A 14,176-nucleotide genomic window follows, 5' to 3' on the forward strand; every position below is an offset into this window, starting at 1 on the left:
AAAAAAAAAGTTAAAAGGGAAAAAAAAAAAAACTTATAATTTGTCCAACAAGAAGAACTCGGGTTATCGTGCCAATGCAAAATGTTCCATCTTTTCTGTCCGCAATTCCAAAGAAAAAGAAAACTTCAGAAATCTCAACACCATCCAAATTCATAATAGGATATTACACAGTATACAGGAGAATACAGAGGGAAAAGAAAATAGCATAGAAGTCACCTCCCCCGTCACCTCCGTTTGCCCGCTTGCATGTTGGTAAATAACAACTTAAATCCATTGCATAACGCCCGCATGTCAGGATATGGATTGCGTTGGAGCTCGTAGCCTTGAGGAATCACCTTTACTGGCCAACTATGCAGTCGCGCGTTTTCGCCGGCTTTAAAGCAGAGGAAGAAGTACCCGGCATGTTTGGGATCAATACAGAAAGCATAGGCGGATCGTTTAGGGTTCGCTTTCGTATAAGTCTCCAACCAAGAATCTGCAGGTTTGATCAGTTATAGACCACGTCATCGTGTGTGTGTGTGTGTGTGTGTGTGTGTGTGTATGCACAATAGAAACAGTAGCAGAAGAATCGGGCTGGGAGAGGGGAAACACTTACACGTAGCATCCTTGGTGCCGTCCTGGTACTTTTCATGCAGCATCATTTCGTCCACCTTCTTGGCCATCGCTTTAACATGGTTGAAGATCAAATCATCCAGGTCACTGTAGGTATAGCGACCCCCAACCTTCAGAGTCCGTCCAACGGAAAACTCGTTTTCCTTGTCCAACTCCAGTACATCGATGTGCTGGAAGATGCCATCGGCCACCTTCCATGTCACAGCCAGATGGTCATGGCCCTTTGACGACGGTCGAATAACCACATCACCCCGACTTTGCGATCCCAGAAATTCTTCTGCCTGGGTCGAGTTGAATGGCCTAAACAGCGGGTGCTTGATGACTCGCATCGTTCGTCCACCACTTTGAGTTTTCTCCTGCAAAGACTCGCGATCCTGTTGCTCTTGCCGGTCATCCCATTCTCCGCGCAGGCGGTCTTGAGTGTTGGACACCGGGCGACTGACTTGCTCCTCCCGCAGAGAGACGTTGCAGGTGAAGTTTTTACGGTTCAAAAACAGTATCTTGGCCGACACGGTCTGATGCGGTGAGTATAGTGCTCGCACGGGTATATCATATCGGTCGGTAAGCTCTGACTCAGGAACGAGGGCGTCGATACCACAATCCAATTTGCCGTCAATGTGGTCGTCAGAGACTCGCTTAATGGAGATCGGTACTACCATGCCCTCCGCCAATGTGTCCAATGTCTCACCCGTGAGCATGGTAAAGATGTCATCTGTGCTGAGGAAGACATATTGCTTCCGCAGTTCCTCGTACGGTTGTTGCAGCTCTGCCCGAATTGTTTCGAGGGTGGCGCGTTTTCGCTGATTTAGATTCTTTTCCAGCTGTTCCGCATACTCCTCCAGAATCAGATCATTGACTCGGTCCTGTGCTTCTTCACGGAACAGTTTACGCACGATGGCGCCTGTACCGTTTTCGTCCGTTTCCGCTTTGATGTCTTCCTCGTCCAACTCCAAGGCATCGGCGGCCATCTTCCGAGCAATATCGTAGTCTTCGGGGTGCACTCGTGTGTTGTCCAGTGGATCCGCATCCGGATCGACGTTCTCGAAATCAATGTACAAGAAGCTAGCGCAGTTATTCCAGACCTTGACGCCCATTGCTGGATACTGCGCATTCACGCCCAGAAGTTCTACACGATTGTTCACCACGCCGCCGTTCATGTTGACGATCTTGAGCAAGTGAGCTGCCTTACGAGGACCAAGACCACAAACATAAGGAAGAAGGTTGGCCGTCGAGGAATCTGTAACCGCTTCATTGATGTCCACACCAACAAGGTTAACCATATCCACCAATGCTGTTTCTAATTGTTTCAGAAGTAGCTCTTGGGTGACCAGCTGCTGACCCGGCTTGAACTGAATAGAGACGATATCCCGGCCGAGCGAAGCATACTCTTTCAAGGGACTCTGCAGATACTTAGCCAAGGCAACGCAGTAATGTGTTAAAGGGGCAAAGCTGGGGTGGTCTTTCTTTGCCCGTTCACTATGCTGATAGAGACGCGCCACCTCGTCGTTCACAATGACCACCTCCAAGCGATCACTGATTTCTTCGTCATGGTCATCGGTGTACGGGGCGCCGCGTAGGTCCTTTTTGTCGACAACCTCAGCTAGGAGTTTGTATAAACGACGAGTCTCGGGGGACATGCCGCTGACGCCAATGACATCTGGTCGGCGGCGGTCGACAAGCTCCACAAAGGCCTCAACATCCTTGCCATCTGGGATGTTACGATCACGATCTCCGATTGACAAGTCCACAAACTTTCCATTCTCCAACACACGGCCGTCCTCTTCGATGTAGGCCCAATGTATAGGTTCCCGTCCCACAACGCCACTCCCAGTGGATAAAGCCAAAACGCGGGGAACAGTTCCCAGCACCATTCCCTTAGGCTTATACGGGGCTTGATCCAATCGCTGCGAGAAAGTTTCTCGGCATTCCTTTGCCACATGGTTCTCGCATTCCTGGCGAATGTTCTCCTTCACACTGCGGTTGATCAATCGCTCCAGCTTACCAAGAGCCAGGTCCAAGACGTCCCGCCGACTACGGTTCCAACCGTCCGCGATTTCGCTATAGTTATCGGATTCAATATCGGGATACAGACGTTGGCGGAACTGGTCAAAGTTCTCAAAGCGGACCTTGACTTCCACCAAGCCCTCCTCTTCGGCCTTAAGCATGCGAAGATAAAGCTCCGGTCGGCGAGCAATGTCACTGAGCTGCTGGTTTCGAAGGTATTTGAACTCGTAGTAGGGGTGCTGCTCGTCGATTCTACGGAGGCCCTTCTCCGTTCGGAAGCAGTCGACAGCGCCATTCATGTAATACGCTTGGCGAATCACCTTCCGCATCTTAGGGCTCATCACGATTTCCTCAGCGAACAAGCTCTTGGCAGCTTTGATAACATGCGATGCATTGGAGAAATCATTATCCACAAACCCATCGGCCATCTCCTCCGGCCTCTCCGCTGGGTCTTCCGTGTACTGACGACGGCCTTCCTTCAAGGCATTTTGCGCAAAAGCATCTGCTGTAATGCCGAATGCACGCACCAAGCTGTATGCCTTACCATTTCGGACACGCTCGAAAAAGGTCTTGCTTGACGCCTTCCGCCGGTGTGTTTCTCCGTTGGCATCGCTGTTCATAAGAGTCATGTCCCGCAGCTGAGACGCATACTGGAAATGAATGTAATCCTGCACATCTTGAAGCTCCTCCATGGTGACAGCTGCTGGGAGCATCTCCTCCACCACAGAGTCACTCACGTTGAATAGGCTCTGCAAATTATCATAGGTTTTCTGTATCGTGTTCCGTTTCTCTACCAGAGCCTTGAACTTGAGATCATGGTCGAATATGTCCCAAAGGTCCGTCATGTTTAAGAGCTTTTCCGCTCGTATCGTGTATTGAGACGCGTCAGCATCTTCTCCGGCACCCTCGGCAGCAGCTTTGACAGCATGAATCATGTAGTCCTTCCGATGCTGGAAGATGAACGGGACTTCCCAATCATCCGTCACTAAGAACTCAAGTACCTTGGCCACGGATCGTTGAAAAGGTTCGCGCAGCTCGGGTTCAATGCGCTTCTTGAGGAGCATGAGGTTAGAGATCCAGGCGGCTTCTTCACGAAATTGCTCTTCGGTGAGGACAACGTTGCGATACGGCTTCCGGGCAATCTGATGTCTTTCTGGTTCATCCAACAGACGGATCTGATTATCCTCTTCCGTTAACATCTTCTCCGCTAGCTGAGAGGGCTCAAACACATCCTTGAGATCCAGGTGTTTCTCTTCATCTTCCTCCTGCTCTTCCTCTTGATCCTCCATCTCCAGAGCAAACAAGTATTCGTTGCCATCCCCAAAGGCCGCGCGCATATCCTCTAATGCGTTTTCATCTAATCCAGCAGCATCAGTAGCTCCTAAACCGGTCATGCCCTTCTTCGCGGGACGGGCAATCTCTAGGTCCTCTCGTTCCCTCTGTAGCTCCTCATCTGAGAAAACGTCCTCCTCGATGAAGTCGTCCATCTCATCATGCATATGTCTCCTATGACCAGGCCTTCCATAGTCGCCTGCAGTTTCCTCTTCTTCATCGGAGTTGAAGATGTCGTCGATGCCTTGAGAGGGCTGTCGAAGATCACGATCTTTGTGTCCTCGTTTCAAGCGCTTGAATTTAGACTAATAGGATCATAAATTAAATCAGCCTGGTGTACTCTATCACATGCGCAGTTTAACTGGCACACGGACGGACTGAATTTTCTACATACCTCTGCGGCAACCGGGGCTTGAAGTGACGGGTTGAGTTCTCCGATGAGTTCCAAGTCTTCCTCATCTAGATGCTCATCTTCGCGCTCGCGTTCTTCCCTGCGTCGCTTCCTCTTCTCCCGCCGGCGCTCCGCGCGGTCTTCAAGTTCTTCATCTTCATCGACAATAAAACCTTCCCGGACCTGTCATAAAGTTATTCAGCAATGGTTCGAGCCTGGTTGCGCCTCCTCAAGCCGGGAAACCTACTGCACGGGCGGCCTCCTCGTCGTCATCGTCATCGTCATCCTCTTCACTTGAGTCGTAGTGGTTTGCAGTGCCAGCACCCTGATGAGCTTCGCCTTCGCCGTCATAGTCATCGGCCAATTCCTCTTCATTCTCCTCATCATCCAACATGGCCTCTCCCTCGACAAGATCGCGGGCGCTCATCTTGTACTTGTTGTGAAAGGCACGCTTCTACGTGCAGGGAGAAAGATGATGGGTGTTTCGGAAAGAATATGAAAGGGAGTCAAAAGAGAAGAACGACTAGAACAAGCCGCCACTAAAGACGGCAACACAGAAACTCCGGTCCAATGGACTCCAACGAATTGTGGGTATTGATGATACTTTGAACACTGGCTTGAATCAACTTGGGGGTTGTCGGCGAGCAAAGAGGCTCTGTGGCGCAGACAAAAGCTTCACCGCCTGGCGGAGCTATATGTGGCTGGGCCACAATATCACGTGTCTTGATGATAGACAAAGATCAGGTGATCTCTTACAGTAGCTCAAGGGATAAAGAATTGAAGTTGAAATTCGTTGAGAAGAAAGAGAGTACGGAATTCATCTCGAGACGATTACAGGCATGTGCTAGCAGGTATTGCCTTGTCACCGTGTCTTCTTGTCTTATGATGCTTCTTGGGCCGATGAACACTAGTGATGCCGCACCCTGGGATTTACATAATTTGGGAGACAAGATGTGATTCCTAGCTAACTATTTCAAGGGCGCAAGTAATAGGTTAACGAGATATATAGGTTGCGAACGAACGTATCGTGGACATCAGCGTCCACGATAGCGTTGCGTAGAATATTGGTAGCTATAAATAACGGGATCCGAAGCGCCAGGCAAGTAACTATTGATCTATAAAAATTAGCAACTTACTGGTCCTGTGGTTACACTGAATATTTTACAAATTCCCTGTCGCTTCCTTTTTTCTTTTTCTTTTTTTCTTTACTTCATTTCCATTCCTCTCCTTTTTCTTCTTTGCCCCTAAGGGATCCCTCTTCATACTAGTACTTTCATAGTGTCTCCTCTTTGTCCGCAGTGAGACCCGCGCGCTTGTTCCTGGTGGGGATCCAGACTCACTCTCTAACACCTTCTTCTTCCTCCACCCGACAGAAACTCCCACCTTATAGTCAGCGTCTCCGTTCGGCGTTTCATGCAGGACCTTCTTGAAAGATCCCCTTTTTGAAATCTTCCAAAATATTTGGAGACTGTTATTTCACATACAACATTATCCACAGAGAGTTGAGATAACGAATCGAGCCTAGATCGACCGTCGAGTCCCCCACCTTGTCTGCCTTTGAAAACACAGCGCTTGTCCACACCCCAGTCCCAATATACAAACCGCCTTTTTTTTGTGATTCTTCAAGTTTCACATTCTCGCTGAATAACCAGCATTTGGTTCTCACCACTGACGAGCAGTCTGACTTTTCAGCTACATTAGAGGATTAAGTCCGACAATTGACAAGAGGCGCTCTCACAATTATTCATACCTTTCCCTCAATTCACCCCTCAGTGACTGCGGCAGAGTAACTCTGTCGTCCAACCATGGCCGACCAATTTAAAGCTCGAACGCTGAAACGCAAAAACGTTAAAGGTCTCGCTCTGAATGCAGCACCCAAACCCCTCTCCAACCCGTCCGATGGCGATGCCCAAGTTCCCGGTGCGATTGGAAATACTGACAGCAACCGCACCGATACGCTGGAGATCGGGTTGGAGTTTCGCCTTGATCTTCGCAGTGAGGATTTGATCACCTTAAAAGAACTAGGGGCGGGAAATGGCGGTACAGTCTCCAAGGTCATGCATGCCTCTACTAAAGTTGTCATGGCCCGAAAGGTGCGAATCGTTTTGTTAGGCGTTATGGGGACCTGCTGATCATATCGTAGATTATCCGTGTCGATGCCAAGGAGAACGTTCGAAAACAGATACTGCGAGAGCTTCAAGTTGGCCACGACTGCAACTCCCCAAATATCGTGACCTTCTATGGAGCATTCCAAAATGAAGCCAGGGATATTGTTCTGTGTATGGAATACATGGACTGTGGGTGAGTGCAAAAGAGTTTTCACAAAAACCTATGCGAAGGTCAAGTATCTAACTGCCTTTCTCGTTAGTTCTCTTGATCGCATATCCAAAGACTTCGGTCCCGTCCGAGTGGATGTACTAGGCAAGATCACAGAGTCCATATTGGCTGGTCTTGTGTATCTCTATGAAGCGCATCGCATTATGCATCGTGACATCAAACCGTCCAATATCCTTGTCAATTCGCGGGGAAACATTAAACTTTGCGATTTCGGCGTCGCTACTGAGACTGTCAATTCGATCGCCGACACCTTTGTCGGCACTTCGACCTACATGGCACCCGAGCGCATTCAAGGCGGCGCGTACACTGTCCGTTCGGATGTCTGGAGTGTAGGCTTGACGGTCATGGAATTGGCCGTGGGTCGATTTCCCTTTGATACCTCAGATTCTTCGGCAGGGGACCGAGCTAGCGCTGGCCCTATGGGTATCTTGGACCTTCTACAACAAATTGTCCATGAGCCTGCTCCGAAGCTTCCAAAGAGTGATGCTTTCCCCCCAATCCTGCACGAGTTTGTCGCCAAATGCCTCCTTAAAAAGTCCGAAGAGCGGCCAACACCCCGAGAATTATATGTAATATCCACTTTATGCTTTGTGCTTCCTTTTGAAGTCGATTGTACTGACTCCGAGAATAGGATAAGGATGCGTTCCTTCAGGCTGCTAAACGCACACCAGTTGATCTTCAAGAATGGGCGATAAGCATGATGGAGCGACATAACCGAAAGTCTTATCTGGCTCCCCCACCGCCCAAGTCTCTCAAAGACGAGAAAGAAGAATCACCGCGCCGTAGCCCCGCCCCAAAGCCAGCAGTTAGCAAATCGTCTCGCACACCACATTACACGCCAACATCTGGAGAGATCCCGTTGAATATGGCCAATGAAATGTCTTCCCAAAGCCGGCATTATCACGTACCGCCGAACCCATCTCCTCGCCCCAGTAGGTCGACCAGATCTCCGCCCGCGATATCACTAGAGCATCTCTCTTTGGAAACCAAGGATGATGATTACCGAGCGGGACGCCACCCCTCTCGTGCGCACTTAGGAGACCCAGTGTCTGCACTGGAGCCACCCTCTCGTCAGCACATCGTATCTCGTTCGGCGAGCTCGCACAACATGAAATCGAGAATGCCACTTCAGACATCAGCTATGCCTGTTCGTGCAGCTCCTCCTCCCAGCGGGCCCTTACCACCGGCTCCAGTACCGGGAGCACCATGGCAACGCCAAGTAAATTAAGTGCATCACCATCACACAACAAAAGCTGTGTACAGTTGCTTTCTCAAATGGGTTAGATCTTATCATAGACTTCTCTGCAAGCAAGACCAGCTGATCGTCTCCCATCTTCGATCGGAAACTTGACATTTGTCAACTGTCATTGAGATTATCCCACCCTTTTTTTTTTTTTTTTTTTTTTTTTTTTTTTTTCTTTTTTTTTTTTTTTTTTTCTTCACTTTATCTCGTTGTCAACAATTCCATTGACGTTTCGATATTAAACTATTCAGATGACGAACTCCCAACTGATCGCTTGCTTGACCATATTGCTTATGATTATTGCATCAGCAAGGCGTATATTCGTTCATTGGCATTTTCCGAGTCTGCACCTGTTCTTTTTCTATTCTGTTCATTAATTTTCCTCCTGGGCTGGTCGCATATGTTTTCATAGCAATGCCTTTGTCTTTGGTTTATGTCGACGTACATTTACGTTTTTTGCCATTTATTTCCGCCTGGATGTCGAGCTGGCACTCTTGCATCTGTGTTGTTTGTCTCATCATTTGACAATTCCAAATATTCTGTTGATGCAAGGAACGAAGTACATGGATCTTGCATGTGTCACCTGTGTGTATGTACAGCTTTCCCCTCTCGTGGCGAGAACACACCATGGGCGCGGGATCATTTAGCCTTGGGTTGGGACTTGTACAAGATACTTGCGCTTTGTTACAATGGAACACCACAATCCAAGGAATGGGTTGAGCCTCATGGCTGGATAAGATCTTGCATTATCCTTGACCTGATGCCACACGTATACCTGATATAGTGGCCATAATCAAACCGACCCTTCCATCGGGGTTCTTTCAGGATAGAAACATATAGTCTCGCCTCATATTGAGCGACAGGCACGTAAACGAAATATTATAAAAGAAAAAAAACACCACCCCAGATGATGCAGAAACGAGGAGAAACACCATCCAACCATGAAGGAGATCGGAAGAAAACAAAGAAACCTTAGAAACCACACTGATAGAAACACATAACAGGCATGTAATACCGAATAGAAGCACAGGAATAGCCTCGCAGCAGAAGCCACCGTTCTACAATTAACCTTTCATCATCCCTCTGTACCCAAAGGTCCAGTGACGCCAACGAAAGCAATAAACCACATAACCTGATACCTAGACAATGGATCGTACGTCGTGGAGAAAGGGGGGAAGGGGAGTGATTGGAGCTCACTTTTATTTCATGACCAGTTCAGAACTTGCTACCGGACTTGGTCCCGGAGGCGTGGGTGCCAAGTTGGGACGCGGTGCCAATTCCACCATTGACGTTGATTTCCCTCCTCGAGCGCTTGCCGAGCCTCCCCGGCCTGCGGTGCCGCCGCCTCGCCCCTGAGATGCGGAAGGTGTGCCGCCTGCTTTGTCCTGTTCCGCCTTGGGCTTTGTACGCGGACGACGAGTAGTACTACCACCCCTGGATCCGGGCCCTCGTACAGGGAGACCTGTTTCTTGGGAAATGGGGACGGCGGCTGCCAGTGGCGCTTGATGGGAAGCGGATTGAGGTGCTCGGTTGCGACCGCCGCGACCCCGGCCCCTGCCACGTTTTATTGTGCCATCCGCCCTAAACCAAAGCGTTAGTGGTTGAGATCAAACGTATATACATAGGAGGGAACTCACCGTTCGACTTGCACCTTTTCGCCCTCAGGCACCAGAGGGCCACTATATACGAAGAAGCCGTCTTTGCTGGCCGCGGCCTGTTCCTGCCAGGCTAGCTCGCTATCGTCGACAAACGGATCGTCTCGGTCATACTCTTCCATCTTCTTCTTGCGACGCTTCTTTTTCCCATCTGGAGCCTCCGGCCCGTTCGTGCGAGCTGCTGTGCCGCCCAACGCACTGTCTCCATCTAAGTCACTGTCACGTTCAACTTCGAGACTGAGATCTTCATCAGCACTCTCCCCAGCGGAGAGTCCCCGGCCGGATTTATCATTTCGTTCTAGTGCTGCACCCGCTGCGGCTACACGAGCAAGTCGTTCCTTGTGAGCTGCAAGGCGAGGATGTAAAGCGGCAAAGCCGTATTGTTCCTCGGCCAAGCGCGCAAAGTTGACAATCCTGTTGCCAGTCCCTTGCAATGGAATGTGTATTATAATACTGGGCGTCCGCCGAGAATCAGAATCGCTGGTGGATGCAGCGTCGCCCACGCCAAACAAGGCATTGGAGATCAGTCCTGAGCCTTGAGGCAATGGAGGCGGGGGCTCCTTGGTTGCCCGAGAGGGCTTCGGGGACGCAGCGTTCGATGAAGGCGCTGTGGGGGGAGCTTTGGTCTCCTTTTTTGGTGCTTTAGGGGCCGGATGCGGATCCGTATCTACATCCATTGGGGTAGGCCCGGGCGAAGGCGCGCGATGGTTATTAGACGGTGTAGGCGCTGGAGGCTCAGGTGCTACTGATAGACGTGGTGGTGGGGCCGGCGGCGGCGGACCTTGAGACGAAGAATGACCGGAGGACTGTGAATCGTGCGATGGTTGTAATTGTGAAGGGGTTGGATAGGGCGATCGATGGGCGTACGGCGAGATCGGCTGAGGAGGCGGATGTGGCGTCGGAGCGATGACTGGTGTAGCCGCAGGGGAAGGAGAGTATATGGGTGTGCCATGGTTTGGAGAAGCATATGGGCGGGGAGCATAGACGGTTGGTGAGGTATTTGTGGGAGGGTCAATTATGCTAGCTATAGCAGGTGAAGCGCTCGCGCGGAATGGTGGGCGTGGAGAGAGAGGGCGCGCCGGAGGACTGAAGGTCGATGTTGGCCCCGGTATTGGGGCCGGGGAAGCTGTATCGAAGGCGGACCGAATGGGGTCGAAATTTTGACCGCTGGTCCTAGTCGGTGGGGGAGGTGGTGGCTGGGATTGCGGCCGCGGCGGTCCTGCGGGTGCCATCGTCGGGTAAGATGACTGGTGACCAAGGGCCGCGGGCGGCGGCGTGGGATGAGACGAGGGTGGCAGTGAGGGGGACGGGTGCAATGGAGAACGATGTTGCTGGTGCAGGTGAGATTGGAGAAGGTGAATAGAGCCTGACGATGCTGGAGGGCTAGCAGCGGGGGTGTTTGGAACTTGGACTGGAGCTGGAGCTGGAGCTGCAGCTGGGGCGGCGCTAGGAGCAGGGGCAGGAGTAGCGGTCGTCACAGTAGTCGTCGCTGGAATGGCAGCAGCTGCAACTGCAGAAGCCGCCGATACACTAGGACTTTGATCCGGAGGCGTTGCTTCTAACTTGGGCTTCTTTCGAGCGTGAGTAGAAGAGGAATTGGACGGATTGACCGACGTGGATGACGACTTGTCCCTCTGGCGACGACTGCCGCGTTTCGACTCTTTCGGATCCTGGTCTTTATCCCTGCTCTCCTTATCCTGATGATTTTCTTTGTCTAATTCCTTGTCGTTCTGCCTGCCCGTCTCTGGTTCTTTTTCTTTCTCCTTTTCTTTAGTTTTTGACTTGGTGGGTTTGGGGGTGTTCTTTCGCCCAGCGTCCTGTCCCTCGTCCTTCTTGCGACGCGACCGTCTCGGGCGAGGTTCGCGGGGAGTTTGATCGATAGTGCGCGACTCGAAATCGTCCTGAGCCGTCCGTATGGCCGGCTCGGTGGACATGATGCAGAGAAGACTCAAAAGGATAGCATCGAGAGGAGATGTCTCACGGATGAAGCGAGCAGCGTAGTCGGAGAGTCTTCAAGCAAAGTTGGAGATCTAGTTATCAATAAATTAATATTCTTTCTTTCTTTCTTATTTTTTCCCCCCTTCCCTGCTCGATATGGAAGAAATGAAGAATGAAAAGAGAATAACAAAAATCAATAGATAAATAGATAAAATAAAATATAGGACACGGAATGCGAATCGGATGGAAATGTGATAGGGATATACGAAATAAAATGAAGGTGATGAGGGAAAAGGATGGGAGAGAGATGGGGATGGCGAAACACAAGAAAAAAAGATGGAGGTTTGACCAGCGTGGGAGAGGAAGAACACGAAAAGAAATGAGAGGAGAAAAGGGGAGAGAGATTCTGTCGTCCTTCTCGGGCAGAGACGAACGGATAAAGTCAAGAGATTCTCAATAGGGTAAGGGAAGGGGGAGGGGGAAAAATAGGGAAACGGCGAAAAGGAAAATCAAAGAGAAAATTCAATATCTAGATCCATACCTGGAACTGATTTGGTTGTCACCAGATGGGAAAAGATGAAGGAGTTGAGAAGGATGGAAAGGAAGGAGGAAAGACGGAAATCATTCTGACCTGTTATGCACTTGGTCGGTCTGATGTTCCTCTGATTCGGGGTTTTTATTATTTATTTTTGAATTTTTTTACTATGATACGGGTGGCAGAATATCTCCCCAGAGCAAGAATCGACCCCAACTCTCCATAAGATAAGTCTTGATAGGCATCTCTCCCTCTCCCTCCCCCTCTCTTTCTGTATATATAGATTTATATTTATATATACATATATATATATATATCTCCATAGAATTCAATGGCGAGATTGCGGTGATGATCGTCTCCCACAGAAAAAGAGGGATATAACCCTCTAGGATCGACCCGACCAGAGGAGATGTTAGATGTTGTGATATCGATGAACTTCGACTTATACTCCAGATTCAAATCAGATGATCGGACGTGCGTTCCCTAATCCGGAAAGGCCATCAGGTGATACGCTATCCCAAGAGCGGTCTAGCGCCCCATCATTTAGCTTTTGAGCCGCATGCTGACTCATCCTTCATGCAGTTCGCGATTTAATTTTAGTTTGATGCTTTTTTCTTTATCTCCGATAATCAGTCAATCCATCTTCAAGTCCAAAACATCTTCATCAACGTGACCATGGCATTTCGCGGGGAAAGATTTGTTCTCGATCTAGATTCCGATGATGACCAGCCCTCATCTGCACCCCCCGCTTCCTCCATCTCACTTCCTGGAATGATCGGCGAAATCCGCGAACGCTCGCCCGCTGCCGCTCCAGCTCCACCCAAACCTGCTGCAGCTGGGTTTCCTGCTCATCGTCGTCGCGTAAAGCAGTCCGCTTTTAAACAACGTCGGGAAGACGCTTCCACTACAAACACTTCAACTGCTAGTCGGGATGACGAAAAAAGGATGATTGACGATGAAAACCGTCGGCAGTTAGCGTCCATGTCGCCCGACCAGATCCAACAAGAACGAGAGGAGCTCATGGCATCCATAGATCCCTCGTTGCTTGAACGGTTCCTTCGCAGAGCCCGTATTGACTCTGAGGAGCCCAAGACTGACACTCGGTCGAATCCATCCGCGTCCATCAAACCTCAGCTAGACCACGCCGACGCAGCAACTCCTCCACCCGAGCCTGTTCTCGAAACCAAACCTTCGACCTCCCAAGACAAACAAACTCATCGAGATGACCTTCCCCCCGCGCAAATGCCTGATGACCTCCGACCTGCCTTTGAATCCCCTCTTCCTAGTTCCGTTCACTTTCCCACTCCGCCGTCGCAACTTAATCCCATGCCTAATCTTGACCCATCATCCCCGTCGTTTTTGTCTGACCTTCAGGCCCACTATTTCCCTAACATCACCCACGACCCGTCCTCTCTGTCCTGGCTTCAGCCTCCTTCTACAGACTCGGATGCACCAGACGCGACATCAGCCTACCACCCGGCCAGCAACGCAGAAGCCGTTCACCCCGCTGCGCTCCGCTTCTCTTTCCTCGGCACACTGCTCTCTCCCACCACATCTCTTGCTCTCCCCACTAACTTAGGTCTTCACCATCATGGTAAAGATCCTCATGCCGCTGGTTACACCATACCCGAGCTAGCCATTCTTAGCCGATCCTCCTTTCCCGCTCAACGGTGTATCGCCTGGCAGGTCTTGGGTCGTATTCTCTTCCGCCTCGGGAAAGGTCAGTTTGGAGAACGTGGGAGCACCCTGGTAGAAGGACTGTGGTCCGTCATTGAACGCGAGGGTGTAGTCGCTTCCATGCTAGCTGAAGCTGATGGGACGTCAACTGGGACAACTCGCCCAGGGAAGGATCACGCAGCAGAGAAACAGGGACAGGATCCGACGAGGTCTAAGGGAGGTGTTGGTCATCATGCCAGTGCTACTGCGTGGGCTGTCGAAGGCGTATGGCTTTGGCAGATGGGCGGCGGTGGAGACCGAGGGGTTTTAAAAGAAGGGGCCGTTAGGTCTCAATAGCCCCATATATTTGTCGAAGGAAAGGGGGAAGCTGAAAAGAAATCTCTCTCTCTCTCTCTCTCTCTTTCTTTTCTTTCTTCTAAAAAGAAAGAGGAGGAACGGCCACCTGTGCAACC

At 50.4% G+C, this 14,176-nt stretch overlaps 4 protein-coding genes across 4 annotated transcripts; 2 read left to right on the forward strand and 2 right to left on the reverse strand.

Moving 5' to 3' along the window:
- Positions 1–13: 13 nt before the first annotated feature.
- On the reverse strand, positions 14–5,447 carry spt6 (chromatin-remodeling histone chaperone SPT6). Its single transcript, XM_032082014.1, has 4 exons — positions 4,587–5,447; positions 4,343–4,522; positions 596–4,253; positions 14–475 (listed from the first exon to the last, which is right to left on the reverse strand). Exons 1-4 carry the CDS (start codon positions 4,764–4,766, stop codon positions 225–227), a joined length of 4,269 nt encoding a protein of 1,422 aa, XP_031941143.1. The 5' UTR covers positions 4,767–5,447; the 3' UTR covers positions 14–224.
- A 273-nt stretch (positions 5,448–5,720) lies between these two features.
- Positions 5,721–8,058, forward strand: ste7 (MAP kinase kinase Ste7). Its single transcript, XM_032078623.1, has 4 exons — positions 5,721–6,432; positions 6,483–6,640; positions 6,708–7,245; positions 7,308–8,058. Exons 1-4 carry the CDS (start codon positions 6,145–6,147, stop codon positions 7,902–7,904), a joined length of 1,581 nt encoding a protein of 526 aa, XP_031941144.1. The 5' UTR covers positions 5,721–6,144; the 3' UTR covers positions 7,905–8,058.
- Positions 8,059–9,128: 1,070 nt separating this feature from the next.
- On the reverse strand, positions 9,129–11,626 carry BDV37DRAFT_123218 (uncharacterized protein). Its single transcript, XM_032078624.1, has one exon. It carries the CDS (start codon positions 11,506–11,508, stop codon positions 9,553–9,555), a length of 1,956 nt encoding a protein of 651 aa, XP_031941145.1. The 5' UTR covers positions 11,509–11,626; the 3' UTR covers positions 9,129–9,552.
- A 1,064-nt stretch (positions 11,627–12,690) lies between these two features.
- BDV37DRAFT_248715 (RPAP1 family protein) lies at positions 12,691–14,099 on the forward strand. The gene has a single exon (XM_032082015.1). The coding sequence runs from the start codon at positions 12,723–12,725 to the stop codon at positions 14,058–14,060; it is 1,338 nt and encodes a 445-aa protein (XP_031941146.1). The 5' UTR covers positions 12,691–12,722; the 3' UTR covers positions 14,061–14,099.
- The last annotated feature ends 77 nt before the right edge of the window (positions 14,100–14,176 follow it).

The sequence above is a fragment of the Aspergillus pseudonomiae genome, assembly GCF_009193645.1.
Source record: "Aspergillus pseudonomiae strain CBS 119388 unplaced genomic scaffold BDV37scaffold_35, whole genome shotgun sequence".
Lineage (NCBI taxonomy): Eukaryota > Fungi > Ascomycota > Eurotiomycetes > Eurotiales > Aspergillaceae > Aspergillus > Aspergillus pseudonomiae.